This window comes from Pempheris klunzingeri, chromosome 16 (assembly GCF_042242105.1).
Source record: "Pempheris klunzingeri isolate RE-2024b chromosome 16, fPemKlu1.hap1, whole genome shotgun sequence".
NCBI classification, from domain to species: domain Eukaryota; kingdom Metazoa; phylum Chordata; class Actinopteri; order Acropomatiformes; family Pempheridae; genus Pempheris; species Pempheris klunzingeri.
Window position 1 is genome coordinate 18,383,378 of NC_092027.1, and position 15,125 is coordinate 18,398,502.

Below are 15,125 nucleotides of genomic sequence, written 5' to 3' on the forward strand. Positions count from 1 at the left end.
CCCGTTGCCATGTTGTATCTATGATCTGTCCTATTTTCTGGGGTAGTGAACAATGTTTCCATTGCATAAGCACCTAATGGGGTGGTAATAATTGATCCAAGTATTAGTCAGCCCTCAGGCGTTACCAGGGTAACGGAGTTACAACTTGTGAAAAACCTTAGAGTTTGGTTGCAAAACACATAAATACATGATCCTTTTTGTCTTTTGAAAATGATCATGGTATAAGCAGGATGAAGCCCTTCCATTATCCCTAACTTATTGTTTGTTTAGTATTGTGGCTGGCCCCCATCTGTCCTGTAGAGGGCGCTGAAAATTCCCATGTGTGTTGCTTCTGGGAGTCACAGGAGATGGATCTATCCAGTCATTTAATGTCTGTACACTACAGAAGTAAGGATATCGGCACAGAGAGATGCCAACAAACCAGTTGTATAGCAATGACAATATTATTTCTATTTCAGTTTAAGACTGAGCTTTACATGACAAACAATCCTATTGGTGGAGTCACCATTAACAAGAATAGTGTCAATGCACCCTCAATCACTCGAACAGTGTTTATTGCTTCTGTACAGCTCATTTCAAACTGAAGTCATTAGTGTAAATGGTGTTTCAAACTTCACCGTGGAGCGGGTAGTAAATTCTGGGGGATAAATTCTACCTTCTTTTACCTCATTTACTTAAAAGTAGTCGAATGTAATTACAACAAATCTAAACACACTGGAATTAGCATAGAAAATATTGACTATATCAGAATCAGAATTCCTTTAATAATCCCCAGGGGGAAATTGCTTTTTGTTACACACAGCTCCAAAAGATGTAAGTCTTTAACTCATGATGATCCATCGGGCATGAGGGGTTAAAAAAAACTCACCTGTAAGGTTTTCCATGTGATTTCTCACCCATCTGTATATTATTAAAAGCCAGCATACCACAGAAACTGCCACTTCAGCAGTGACAAAGGACATGCATTTATTTTGAAGGCTTGATATCTAACATCCGGTATACGCCCCTTGTGTTGTGAGCTTGACGCGTGCAGCTCCGTCTCTCCCAGGTTAGACCTGCAGCTGTGCGACCATCTCCTCCGGCGGGGAAGCGGCTTCACTGCGGCGCTGCGTGTGTCTGCCCGTCATCTGTGGAGGCTCCAAACATTCTGGGACAATCTCTGTCTCCATTTCTGTGCCGAGATGAGCTGCGCTGGATTCACCTGCTCCAAACACTCCCTGTGCGCGCTCAACATCCTCTATGTTGTGAGTATCCACGGTGGAAGGAACCATATGGATCCTTATAGCGCCGGTTCCAGTCACAGACTCCGTGTTTTATCCACCCTGAGAGGGTGGAAACGAGGTGGAGGAGCCGTCCTGCAGGAAGCAGCACAGTGATGAGGTCCAACACAGCTTTAATCAGTCCTTCACTCTTCTGCTGCTGTTAGATGCGCAGTTCATTCCCCTCCTGAAACAAAGGAGAGATTCTCTGTAAGGAGGAAAGACTGGCAAAGTCCAGCTTGTGACGGCTGAGATGTTATTTCCTTGTGTAGCGGTGTGTGTGTGTGTGTGTGTGTGTGTGTGTGTGTGCGTGTGTGCGTGGAGGGGGGGTGGGGGGTGAGGAGCGGACGTCCTGTCTGCTCTCACACAGCAGCTCTTATCAGCTGCTTCCCTACGTGAGCCTGTGTGTGTATGTGTGTGTGTGTGTGTATGTGTGTGTGTGTGTGTGTGTGTGTGTGTGTGTGTGTGTGTGGGATCCAAAAAGGTGTTTTTCATAGAACACATGAGGGGCCAGAGACCTTTGAACTTTGAAGGGACACTGTAATGTTTTCTGTTGTTGGGGGGGGGGCACAATAATGTCATCCACCTCCAGCTGAGTAACTGTGTGTATTACATCCTGGCCTCTGCTGCTTCAGTGTCGACTGCTCTCTGTACAAACATGCTGATATGCTGTTAATTTGTGTCTTAAAACAAGAATATTATTATTATACTATTATTATTTTTAATTCATCCTCCATACCGCCAATGGAGATCTCTTCTAAAAGCCTATTAAAAGTCTATTTGAGAGATGTAGGATTAAGTTCTTCGCTGACAAAATGCAGTTCAGCTGAAGCTGACACGAGGCTTCAGCAGTCTGTTTGTGTCTTGGCTGTACAAAAATACTGTCTGATATTTCTGGCTCTCCATTGCAGCCAAGACAGAACAGGTGAGTGTTGGGATCAGACTGACTCACCTTTGTCCTCTGAGCGCTCTGCACATGGATGTCTGTGTTTGTGACAGTGAACGACAACAGAGGGCGTTTCAAGTCCGTCTCTCTGAGAATGCTGCTGTACTTGCAGGGATACAGGGAGTCTTTGACATTGTCGGGCTGCTCCTTTTGTTCACTAAAGGACTTGAACACTGATGCTGTCCCACTGTATGGAGCTGGAAGGGATCCTGAGGGACACCTTCTTATTTCAAAACAGATCTGTCTTCCTCACTGTAAACACACTTAACAGCTGAGTGTGTGTCGCTGCTCCAGGTGACGGTGTCTTGTTCTCATGACTCATGTAGACTGTTACTGATCAATGTCCACACACAGGTTTCAGTGACATCACAACAGAGCTCCCTTTGAACCCAGGGCAGAGCCCATTTATGAGATTAAGCTCATCCAAGCTAATCTATTGTGCTAGTGGTGTAAAGTTGGGAGGCCAGCGGCCCCTTCTGTACTTCTTACCCCACTAGTGCCAGCACCTTCGCTCAGACCCCCCCACCCCCCCAACTGTGAACGCGTCCTTCATTGTGATCTTAACTACACACCTGCAGTGTTTCCTCAGCATATGTTGCACAGCTGTAATGCTGTCGTGGTGACAAAATCTGTCCACAGACATAAAATGATGTGTGGGGGTGTCCTTTAATGCCTGAATGTGGGTTTTTAAACCTTGTTTTTATAGCCGTGACAAAAGAAAAAATTCTGTTTTTACCTGAACAGACAATAAAGTTGAATTGAATTGAATTGAATTGAATTGAAAAACACCTGGACTCATGACCGCTACTGTGGTAGTTCAGCTGCAATAGGTTTTCCAGGACCATTTGGCCATGATGACACACACACACACACACACTCACTCATAAGGCTGTCATGGCTGGTAATCATATGTGGCTGAAGACTTGAGACTTGGTCCCTGTGTCTGTCCTGTAGATGGTGAGCCTGCTGATGATCGGTATCGCAGCATGGGGGAGGTGGTTCGGTCTGATTTCCAGTTTCCAGGTGGTGGGAGGCATCGTTGGCGTGGGTGTCTTCCTCTTCTTCGTGGCTCTGGCCGGCCTCATTGGGGCCATGAAGCATCACCAGGTCCTGCTCTTCTTCGTATCCTTCACACTGCTCACAGTAATTCTTTGAATCCCCGCTATTTGTTTTACAGCTTATGCAGGGCGATGATGAATTACACATTTGACATGATTGTCAAACGTGGCATGTCAGCCACTGGCTACTGTTCTTTTTATGGTTAAATAGATAAACACACAAACTAAATGTCCAGTTGTAAATAACAGAGCTCGTGCTGGGACTTCACAGACTGGAATGGAGCAGGGATCCAGACCCAGTTCTTCATACATGGATAGCTAAGTCATCTAGATGAGTATGCCAATGATTTGACATGAGTCTGCAACTGTTGGTTCTTGAAAGCTCGTTTAGAATTCATCTGGAATTGCTGTCATAGCAACAAGTCCTGCAGAACTGCATTTTATGTACGGTTAGCCCGATAACGGCCATCACGTTGTTAACAGACATAAAACGTATGGATTTTAATTTGACGTTAAAATAGGAATGTGTCATTTGAGCAGTAACACTACTGCTTTAGATGATACTTGACGCTACTTTTAACTTCCCTTCAAAACATTTACTTGACCACTAAAGATGCCTTGTAGAGGCTGCAGCTCAGCTTCCAGCCGTACAAATGGCAGACTTCAGTCTATGAATGTGCAGTGTCAACTGTATGCAGTGGCTTGGTGACGCTGGCTGTGAGCAGGATGAAATGTGGTTACTTGTTTTGTTCCTTGATAGAGAAGCTCAGTACATGATCGTCTTGTTCATGGTGTTTATTGTGCAGTTCTCTGTTTCCAGTGCCTGTTTGGCCATCAACAGAGAGCAACAGGTAAGATGAAAATGTTTTCTCCATCGTTTCTCCATTAAAGCACCTTTTAGTAGGGAATCCATCTTAAGAAACTAACCAATCAGAACAAGGACTGGCAGTCAGTTTGGATCCATTTTGTCCTTTGACAGTGTGTGTTTATTTCTGTCCATCAATAACTGGCCGAATTGAGCTGCTCTGTACAAAGAAAGAGAAATGCACATTTCTAAACCTGCAGTAGTTTTAACGGACAAAGGCATAGAGAAGAGAAGAGAACCAGCATATTTCGTAATTCATTTTATTTTGTATCTGAAATTTTGAAGAAAAGGGACGTGCACAAATAAAACAAAACTCCACAGACATTTGACATTTGGTAAAAACCAAACTTTGATGATTTTGTAAAAGCTTTTTATTCTTTTTTGGCAGATGACTACAGAGCTTATGGTAGAACTTTGGCCTCTTTTGCACAGAGTTAAAATGTCCAACTTATGACTGCTCGTCAAGCATCACCTGCTATCCCACAAACCTTTGAGAAACAGCTTACTTGTGTCCAGTATTAAATGAATATGAGGGTGGGTCTTAACCCTTTTCTACCTGCTCAAAGAAGCCTGTTCAATTCCAAAGACTCAGAGAACGTCCTCCTTTATTTGCAGTGTGTCCTTGTAAAAGTCCCCTAAAATATATATGAATACAGTGCCAGTCACATTTTGGACACACCTTCTCATTCAATGGTTTTTCTTTATTTCTATTATCTATATATAGATATATACATCAGAACTATGAAGGAACACAAATGGAATGATGTCGTAAACTAAACCAGAATATGTTTTATGTTTCAGATTCTTCAGAGCAGACACCTTTTACTTTGATAACAGCTTTGCCCACTCTCTGCGTTCTCTCAGTCAGCTTCATGAGGTCACCTGGATGGTTTTCCATCAGTCTTGAAGGAGCTCCCAGAGGTGCTGGGCTCTTGTTGGCTGCTTTTCCTTCACTCTGTGGTCCAACTCCTCCCAAACCATCTCAGCTGGGTTTAGGTCAGGTGATTGTGGAGGCCAGGTCATGTGACGCAGCACTCCATCACTCTCCTTCTTGGTCAAACAGCCCTCACACAGCCTATTCTTCTTCTTCTTGTTCTTCCTCAGCAGTGGTTTCTTTGCAGCAGTTCCACAATGAAGGCCTGTTTCACAAAGTCTCCTCTGAACAGCTGATGTTGCGGTGTGTCTGCTACTTGAACTCTGAAGCATTTATGTGACTCTAATCTGAGGTGCTGCTGATTTGCTGAAAGCTTAAATGAACTTATCCTCTGCAGCAGAGGTAACTCTTGGTCTTCCTTTCCTGGGGGGTCCTCATGAGAGCCAGTGTCATCAGAGCATTTGATGGTTTTCACGACTGCACTTGAGGAAACATTCAAAGTTCTTGACACTTTCTGGATCGACTGACCTTCAGTCTTAAAGTAATGATGGACTGTTGTCTCTCTTTACTCTTTACTTAGCTGAGTGGTTCTTACCATAATATGGATTAGAAGAGTAGTGGAATAAGACTGTTCACTGTATAGAACTGTGCACCAACCCTACCTCTGCACAACACAACTGATGCTCTCAAACACATTAAGAAGGCAAGAAACTCCACAAATTAACTCCTGACAAGGCGCACGTGTTAACTGAGAACCATCCAGAATGCAGAGAGTGTGGAAAGCTGTCAGCAAAGCCAAAGGTGTCTACTGTGAAGAACCTGAAATATCAAACATGTTCTGGTTTGTTTAACACTTTTTTGTTTACTTCTTAAGTCCATATGTGTTCCTTCACAGTTTTGATGTCTTCAATAATAATGTACAATGTAAAAAATAATAAAAAATATTGAAAAATTATTGAATGAGAAGTTGTGTCCAAACTTTTGACTGGTACTGTATATGCCATATTTACTAAAGCAGGTGGTCCTCAGTCACTGGTACATCCGTCAATTCTAAAGCCACTGCAGTAGATGCAGATGTAAATAATGCTGACATAAACTTGAGAAGTCGTGGCAAATATTTTTATTTATTATATTACTTGTAATTCTTGCCTCAAAGGAGCAGTGATACATTAGCCACAAGTCATCATTTGAATGAACAAAAACCCGTTGGGAACAGCATCCAGCACAGCTCACTGGCAGTGATGAACATCATCTTCCTTCTCAGGACGCTGCTTTGCTTGTTTGAGGTGTCAGTAATGAAGCAGGAGTGACTTGTGGTCCCTGTTTAAAGCTCTCATACCAACACCATGTCAGGGTATTTACCATGTCAACACTGCTACAACTATTTCATTTCCTCCTGGGGATTATAAGGTGTCATGTTAACTCTAAGTTCTTCCCTGGTATGCTAATGGTGTATGACATTCAGTAATTCAATACAGCTACCATGTTGATTGTAAGATGCTTTGGCTAATTATGCTATCCAGTCCAATACCAAAAAGATTGGTTGTCAAATGACTAGTACTGTTTTATGATGCTCCTGTCTGTGTGTTGCAGGATCACTTGCTGGAGGTGGGCTGGAATAACTCTCAGAGCACTCAGATGGATGTGGAAAAGAGCCTCAATTGTTGTGGCTTCAAACAGGTGGACCCCAACCTCACCTGTGATGCTGTGAGTCTGGATCACTGTTTCTGCCCCCACTTGCATTTCTGCACATGAAGCTAGACTGATGGTTTCTAAGTTTCTAATGCAATCATTTGAAGACTAGCAGTAAAATTCAGTTTTAAATAATAAATCATGCTGTCACAAGCATGTGCTTGAGTTTTCAGTCTAAGGGTTATGTCTCTGGTTCTCCCACAGGCTTGTTTCCCCAACCACTCCTGTTTGCCCTGCGCAGAAAAGATCAAGGAACATGCTGGGGAGGCTCTGCACTTTGTAGGAGGGATCGGACTCTTTTTCAGTTTCACAGAGGTGAACATTACCATTCCTAAACAACAATGCTGAGGGTCCTCAAATGTTGTGCAGTGTTAGCATTAATAGTATTAGGTTGTTAGTATTTGTAGAAGCATTAGTAATAGCAGTAGTTGAAATTAGTGGACTGTTTGGAATGAAAGGCTGTTTGCTTTGAAGCTGTTCCAACAGGTCAGGTTGGACAAGAGCGTGCGGGGAGCAACGCTGTTGAGGATGGCATCTTGGGAAGCTGTAACCAATTGATCTAGCTGTGGGGTCAATTAAAGATGGTAGCTGAAAACTGTGGCACCGTGATCGGACGGAGGTCGGCAGCTGGTGCCAATTTCTGGAACGAGAAACGGGACAATGAATCAGTGATTGAGTTTTGAGACCCGGGATGTGGAAGGCTCAGATAATGAAATGGAGCCCCCCCACAAACTGCATTATGTCTAGACGATGAGATCGTACTGATAAGGGATGTCTATGACTGCGCTGTAGGTAGAGTGAATGGCGATTATCTTTTTTGACCATTCATGCCCCCAAAGAATGGCTACTATGACGACTTGGTATACGAACATAATCCTTGCTTGGTTGGATTATGAGGACAAGTATGTCTGGCATGGGCTCTGCCACGGAAGGTACAGTTGGAGAAACGACAGCTTGAAGAGTGCATCCTTGGTCTGGTTGTGGACTGGTTTAGGGGGAAGGGATGGTGGAGGGTCAGCGGGGGGGCAGGCTGTGGAAAAGGGCAGGGATTCGTTTACTTGGAGCTAGGGCACTAGGAATGGAGGCTGAGAGGAAACATGTAGCTCAGAGAAGATATGTAGAAGACATGTACTGGTGATGACTGACTTACATGGGTCATCTAGCGAAACGTGGTCATGGAGAGAAGGAACTGAGGCGGCTATGGACAGGAGGTGTGACAAGAAGGATCGACCTTGGGGGATGATGCAGATGGCGTAGTTGAGGTGGCCTAGCAGTGAGAGAAGTTGGCACTTTGTGTATCTGTGGGCCACAAGGAAATCTGAAATGAGTAGAGAAATGCGGTTGATTTTCTCTGTAGGCAGGGATGTGTTGGGCACTGGATGGAGCAAGTTTAGTTATTGGCAATGATTAAAATAATCATCAGTGAAAAGGCATGAATCCGAGCACTGACTATCTTAACCAGCCACAATAATCACAAACAACTACTCTTTAAATGCATAACAGAGTTTATTCAACACAGCACAATGATCTGTAATCAATAATACTAGTTCAATAAACATCTGCTATTCAACAATCTAAAAGCAGTTATTAGTACAAATACTCAAAACAAGATATATATACAAGCATCCAGTGTGTGTGTGTGTGTGTGTGTGTGTGTGAGAAGGAAAGGGGGGGCGAGGAGGAGGCCGAGTTGACTAAAGGGAACGAGAGTACAGTGGAGACTGAAATCCCTTCCCTGAACACTAGGGGCAGGGCACTACTGAGTGTGTAATAGCGACTGTAATTACCGGTCTTAACACTAGGGGCAGGGTGCTGCCGGGTGTTGTAACGGCGGTAATTACGAGCTTAAACACTAGGGCTGACTGCTAAAAGTGTAATGGCGACTGTAATTACGAGTCTGAACTCTAGAGCTAGACTGTAATGGCGCCAACCGTGCCTGTAAGGAACGGTGGGAATGAGTGTATGTATGTGAATGTGATGTGGGTTAGTAGGAAGAAAGAGGAAAGGAAAGCATTCAACAAAAACACTGAAAAAGATGGTTTTTAACCGTCACAGGAGCGCACAATAACCGTATGTCTATCAATCAGCGCCTCGATCGGTGAACTCCGTTTACCGATAGCGGCGCTGGTCCTTTAACTGATAGACTCACGTTTACTGACTCTCCACGTGTTGGTTACAAACACAACAAAGTCCCTGCGTGGGCTTACGCACAAAACAACGCAGCCCTGGCGGGTTGGGTCCGACTCGGATGGCGGCGAGATAAGGGTCCGTTGGGTCGCTGTGTTAGTGGGGAACGGTGCACTGGTCCGCGAGTGGCAGCGTGGAGCAGCGGGAGTCGACTTAGAGGGAAAAGAACGTGGGTGATCTTTCCCTGGAGAAGACAGTGTGTTGTCTCTCCCTTCTGCAGGTAAAAATTGAGGGAATGCCGTGGGTTGCTTGGCGTTTCTCCTCAGGATCCTAACGGGTCCGGTGAAGGACACAAAAACAAAACGGGGCGAAAACAGCTGGTTGCTCATTGCTCGAGTGTGGGGAAGGCTGTTACCTAGGTTTAAAGGGGAAAAGACGTCCGATCAGAAAACACCTCCTGTAGTAACTTTACGTTACAGTGGAAAGGCGGTGTGTCTTCGGTGTTCACCGGTTATAAACTGACGTCATGGCCGTACCGGGAGTTCCTCCTGGATTCGGGGAGTTTTCCCCCAATGAGAACCCCTGGTGTTGGATCCTGGCCACGCCCTGGGTTTATTGGAGGCAACGCCGACAAGTTTTGGCGCCCGTTTATTTTATTGCCCTTTGTTTAAAGTCTGTTCCTTTGTTAGGCTTTTTCAGGTGCACGTAGGCCGCTCTTTGTCTGTCCATGTGGCGAGGCCCAACAGATGCTTGGAGGGATCAAGAATGATGCCAAGGAATTCCAGGGATGTATCGGGACCCTCAGTTTTCTCTGAGGTGGGGGGAACTCCCAGTTCAAGGACATGGATGACAGGAGATATGTAGAGGACATGTACTTAGAGTGAAAGGGGTGATGGTTGAGGGATGAAGGGGTGAGGGTTGGGGGATGAGGGAAGGAATTGTAGTGGTGGTCTGTTGGATGGAATATGTAGATGGGAAGTGTTGGCTGGCGACATGAAGACAGGAAGCAACCGGGAGATCTATGCGACAATATAGCTCGGAATCTAGAGTTCTCCCGTATGTGCCTTGGTTTAACTGCTGCAAGCGTCTGGCAGCTTGGGATGCGAAGAGGACGTGGTATGTGCAGAAGCCATTGCCACCGAACCGCAAGGCCAGATCAAGTGTTGACTGCTTTGGAGCGAGTGGGGAGGGGTTGTTTGAGCATAATGGGACCGCGTGAAGTTTGCATGTCCCTTGGTATCTGAGGATTGGATGAGGATGGGTGGATCGGTTGAGAAAGATCCACATAGTTACCACTGAGAATCTGTCGGGAGGATGCAACTGGGCGTACTGAGGGTGCGGCGGTGGCTAAGGTGAAACTGCTAGGTGGAGGAAGACAAGTGAGGCAGCTCTGAAACAGGGAGTGCTTGTGCAGGGTTTGATATGACCTGGCCCTCAGAGAGGGCTGATGTGGAAGGCGGGGCTTCTTTGGCCGGGATGGGATGTGGCATGACGTCATCGGCAGTGGGAGTCCCAGTCCCAGTGTCCCAGTTTCTGTTATGGGATGTAATCGTCAATGGTGACAAATGCAGCACTACACCTCTGTTGTATTGAGGCAGGGCATTAACTTAAATGGTGATGGAATCCTTAAATTTGGCAGCAGCACCATCAGATCACAAATCAAATGTTAACAGGTAATGGTCCAATAAAGTTTTGTGGAAAGACTGTTTCACTGAATTTCAGTGCCATATGCCAGAACAAGGTCATGGGTGTGGTTAAAACAGTGAGTGGGTTCTTTTACACTCTGAGAGAAACCAATTGAGTCCAGTAGTGAGATGAAAGCAGTGGTCAGACCATCATTATTATTGTCCACATGAATATTAAAGTCACCTACTCTCAATACTCTGTAGTCTGGATCTAATGTTAATTAATGTTCTGTGTTCTTCTGCACATCTAAAAGTAGTAGTAGTAGTAGTACTGTGCAGTATGTGCATGAGCAGACTCCTCCTGCTGATTGGCTGTTTTCATTCAGGTACAGTGAATTATTGCAAACGACATTAGGAGCACTAGGAGGAGCCAAAGGAAACGTATTTTTTCACAGTTTACCGTCTCAAGTTCAACTTTGGAAAAGGCTCAGTGATTTAAACAGCTGCTCGCCGTATTTTACCAAACCAACAGGAGGAAATAGTGACTATTTTCAGCCGCAGATTTATCAACATTAGGTGCTCTAGTGAGTCTTTGGTGCAACAGGACGGATGCTCTTTATCGACTACAGCTCTGCGTTCAACACGGTCATCCCCCACAAGCTCACCCACAAACTGTTTTCACTCGGACTACACCCCCTCCTCTGTGACTGGCTCCTGGACTTTCTGACCGGCAGGCCTCAGTCTGTCAGGATAGGAAACAGGACTTCAGCCAGCATCATCACGAACATCGGCACACCTCAGGGATGTGTCCTCAGCCCCATCCTCTACACCCTGTTCACCCACGATTGTGTAGCCTCCCACAAGGACAACACCATCCTGAAGTTTGCGGACGACACCGCTGTGATAGGATGCATCACCGGTGGGGACGAAGCAGCCTACAGGAGGGAGGTGGACACTCTGGTGACATGGTGTGAGGACAACAACCTCACCCTCAACACGGACAAAACTAAGGAGATGATAGTGGACATGAGGAAGGAGAGGAGCCCTCATCAGCCACTGCTCGTCCGAGGTCAGGAAGTGGAGAGGGTGAGCACCTTCAAATACCTGGGGGTCCACATCAACGAGGACCTCACCTGGACACTGAACACCACACAGCTGGTGAAGAAGGCCCAGCAGCGGCTGGACTTCCTGAGGAGGCTAAGGATGTTTGGCATGTCGTCAAAAATCCTCACCAACTTCTACAGCTGCGTTGTTGAGTCTAACTTGACCGGCTGCATCACCGTGTGGTACAGCAGCACCACCATCATGGACCGCAAATGCCTGCAGAGAGTGGTGAGATCACCAGGACTCCCCTGCCCTCTCTGCAGAGCATCTACAGACGCAGAGTCCACCGGAGGGCTGCCTCCATCATCAAGGACCCCACCCACCCCCAACACAAACTGTACACTCTCCTCCCCTCAGGCCGGAGGTACAGGAGTCTGAAGTGCAGGACGTCCAGACTCAGAAACCCCTTCTTTCCCTCCGCCATCAGGCTCCTTAACAGCCGATAGGAGTCAACAACACCCAACTACCTCTAATTTGCACATTCACTTTGCTTTATGTTAATAAAATTGCACATTTTGTAAATATATTTATATAGCAATAGTAGTTTATATTTTATATTTATCCTCTCCTTTTTTTACTCTTTTAAACTCTTTGGCATTCAGTGTGGATGGCAAAGTAAGATTTTCATTGTACAGGGAAACCCGTTTCTGCACTGTACACATGATAATAATCGCTTTGAATCTTTGAATCTATCTTGAATCTTGTTTGTGGAATTGAGTGAAAATAAATGACAGTGCGTGTCTGATTGATACTGTGTCCTTGTTTCAGATTCTGGGGGTGTGGCTCACGTATCGCTACAGGAACCAGAAAGACCCCCGAGCGAACCCCAGTGCATTCCTGTGAGACATCACCAGCTTCAGCTCCTCTGCTGACACCTCACCACATCTATGGACCTTCTTTGGGCTTTAACTGTAAATACAAGACAGACCTGTGTGTTTACACTGATTGCTGCAGTGATACTGTTATAATGTGATGTGTTTGGCTTTCAAGAGTGAAGTGTGTCCTGAAAACAAGCTGTTGTGTGTAATGGAACACACACACCTTGCCTCCAGTGTGCCGTCTGATACTGAACATATACAGGTAGTACGCTGAGCACCTGTGGCTGTAAAAAAGGACTATTGTCCACAGCAGTCCATTTTATATTTCAAAAGTATTTATGCAGCCTGCCTGAAGTTGCCCCTGACCCACTGGTTTTTCCCCTCTTTTAGTTATTTGTTTGTTTTAAACACATACACTCCCACTGGATGCAATTTAGTCAACCACTGTTCTGCATACTGATGGCAAAATTCTTTTGACTTGTGGGAAGGTGTGAATATTGTGAGAGGAATGTATGCTTCTGTGAGAGTGTGTGTGTGTGTGTGTGTGTGTGTCACTGGTGTACTAGTTTATCTTGATCTGGGCTGGGTGCTGTGTATTTGCATGGCTCTAATACAAATATAAGCTATTGTATGAGGACTGTAATGATGACTGTATCCCCCTTCTCTTAGCCTTTGTACTGTATACCACAATAAAACACTGATGGAAGAAAAGACATCCGTTTTTAAATGTTTTCTGTCTTTTGTTTAAACTTCAACTTTGGAAAAAAGTCTATTATTCAGCCCTATATATATTACATACATATTTTAGCATATAATATTAAAATAATCCAATTATTTCAGCTTCTTTCCATCATAAATCCATCTATTTCATAAAATGCCAGCAGGGAAACACATCTTTACATAGACCTGCTTCCGTCGCAACAGGCAGACTGTGTTCTGAGCCGACAGGGCGAGGGTGTGTGAGAACATTTATTTGAACAGTCCAATTCTCCTACATGTCAGTTGCTTACGGTGATAAAGGATTTCCATAAAAGTTGTGCGTGAAGGTGCTATAGGACTTCCACTCCTACTATTTTTAGTATTAGTCACATTGCTTTTATCATCATCATAGTTATTATTGTTATTATTCTTGTTGCTGGGCATCTGTCTCTCCCTTCCCCACTCTCTTTCTTAGCTGGTTGAGGCAGGCCACCCACCTACAGCCAGGATCTGTCCGAGGTGTCCCCCCATTATAGGGGAGCTTTTCCTTGCTGTGCTATGTGTGTAGATAGCGGTATAGACAATGGATGGATGGATGGATGATTGACTGATTTTTAAAAGAACTACAGCTGTTGCAAGGCTGCTGTGTGTGTGTGTGTGTGTGTGTGTGTGTGAGACAGGACCACAAATTCCTTCATTCCTGTACATACCTGTACATTTCTGAACCAAAGTGTAAATATCCCATAGTGAAAATATTTATTTCATCACAGCCATATATTTATATTTATATTTATTTTGCTATTGCTATTTTTTCTTTTACTATTGCTTCTTTTCACTTTCCCTGTACTATTGTTGCTGCTGTAACATGAGAATTTGCCCCTATGGGGGATCAAATAAAGAAATGTCTAAAGTCTAAAGTCAAATGAACAGTTAAGTCTCTCACTCCCTCTCTCTCTCTCCCTTTTTCTCTTCCTTTCTCTCCCCCTCTCAATTTTCAATTGAACTCAATTCAATTAGCTTTATTGGCATGAACGAAAAGCTCTCTCTCCCTCACCCATTCTCGGCCTGTACCCCCTCAAAGTTGTGATTATACCTCAAACCCTGACAGAAAGCATACTTTGGTGTTTCATATTTACCTTTTAAGATTTCATTAAGCTTATCTGCTTTTACAAAACGGCAAAGAGAGAAGATCTTGATCACAAAGAAAGTAAAGGTGAAACAAACTTAAATCATACTCCAAACCTCTTTAAGCTAAGAAGAAATCAGGCAGGAAATACTGGATTTTTATTTGATATCAGGAAAGAGGGTGTTGGTTGAAGTCCCAACCAACCAACTTGTGCCACAGTCGTTCTGCTCTGTGGGGCTCATTACGCAACACAATAGTTTCAGTTGAGCTTCAGTAACGTGGCAACAGAAACAAGCTGTCAGAGCTGGCCGTGTGGACCCGCCCAGCCAGGATGGTAAAGACACACGGTACAACACAGCCAGACTAGATTCCCAACCAGATCATTGAAATGGAGCGAATGTTCACTACTTACAACAGATTCTAAAGATTGTCGGTCCATATAGACCTGATGGTTATCATCTAAAACTGATAATGGGGACTGAGAATTGTCATGAGTCAAAGAAACTTGATAGCTTATTCCTGCCAAGCATTTGCTAAACTGATCATATAACAGATGAACAAGAAACGTATTGTTATTTCTATTTGGCCTTCCTCCCACACTGCAGAGCATTTGAGCAAGCTGTCGTGTCCTCAGTAAACTCAATCAAATCTGGCAAACCTCCGTCTGCAGTAAGTGGTCCTGTAGTAAGACCTGTGCACACCTTTCCTGTGTAACACTAACAGAAAATGTGGAAAAGCTGCACTTGATTAAATACCAATTTCATAAAATCCATTTTTAACAAAAACAATGACATTATACATTATGGTAGTCTTTGGTTTTATTTTCCAGCTCCCTGGCATTTGAAAACACTCAAAGAAGTTTCATAACATCAATAATATAAACCTACAATGTGTTTCAGCACCATGGCATTTTTCACTCAAAGCACTTTTAC

General features: G+C 44.4%; 2 protein-coding genes across 3 annotated transcripts in view; one reads left to right on the top strand and one right to left on the bottom strand.

The window, feature by feature from the left end:
- ssr2 (signal sequence receptor, beta) overlaps positions 1 to 15,125 on the bottom strand; it is a 102,636-nt gene that overhangs the window by 60,839 nt on the left and 26,672 nt on the right. The window lies entirely within an intron of this gene.
- On the top strand, positions 1,096 to 13,074 carry tspan13b (tetraspanin 13b). 2 transcript variants are annotated; one of them, XM_070846339.1, is made up of 6 exons: positions 1,096 to 1,244; positions 3,160 to 3,327; positions 4,034 to 4,114; positions 6,596 to 6,709; positions 6,899 to 7,009; positions 12,319 to 13,074. In XM_070846339.1, the coding sequence occupies exons 1-6, from the start codon at positions 1,182 to 1,184 to the stop codon at positions 12,391 to 12,393; spliced, it is 612 nt and encodes a 203-aa protein (XP_070702440.1). In that variant the 5' UTR covers positions 1,096 to 1,181; the 3' UTR covers positions 12,394 to 13,074. The 2 variants fall into 2 exon arrangements, with proteins under 2 accessions (XP_070702440.1, XP_070702441.1); XM_070846340.1 differs by lacking the exon at positions 4,034 to 4,114 and having other exon boundaries at positions 3,160 to 3,312.

Coding starts and splice junctions, on each gene's coding strand:
- tspan13b (XM_070846339.1), top strand. CDS start 1,182: ATGAGCTGCGCTGGATTCACCTGCTCCAAACACTCCCTGTGCGCGCTC. Junction 4,115..6,595: donor CCATCAACAGAGAGCAACAG/GTAAGATGAAAA, acceptor TGTGTGTTGCAG/GATCACTTGCTGGAGGTGGG. Junction 7,010..12,318: donor TCTTTTTCAGTTTCACAGAG/GTGAACATTACC, acceptor TCCTTGTTTCAG/ATTCTGGGGGTGTGGCTCAC.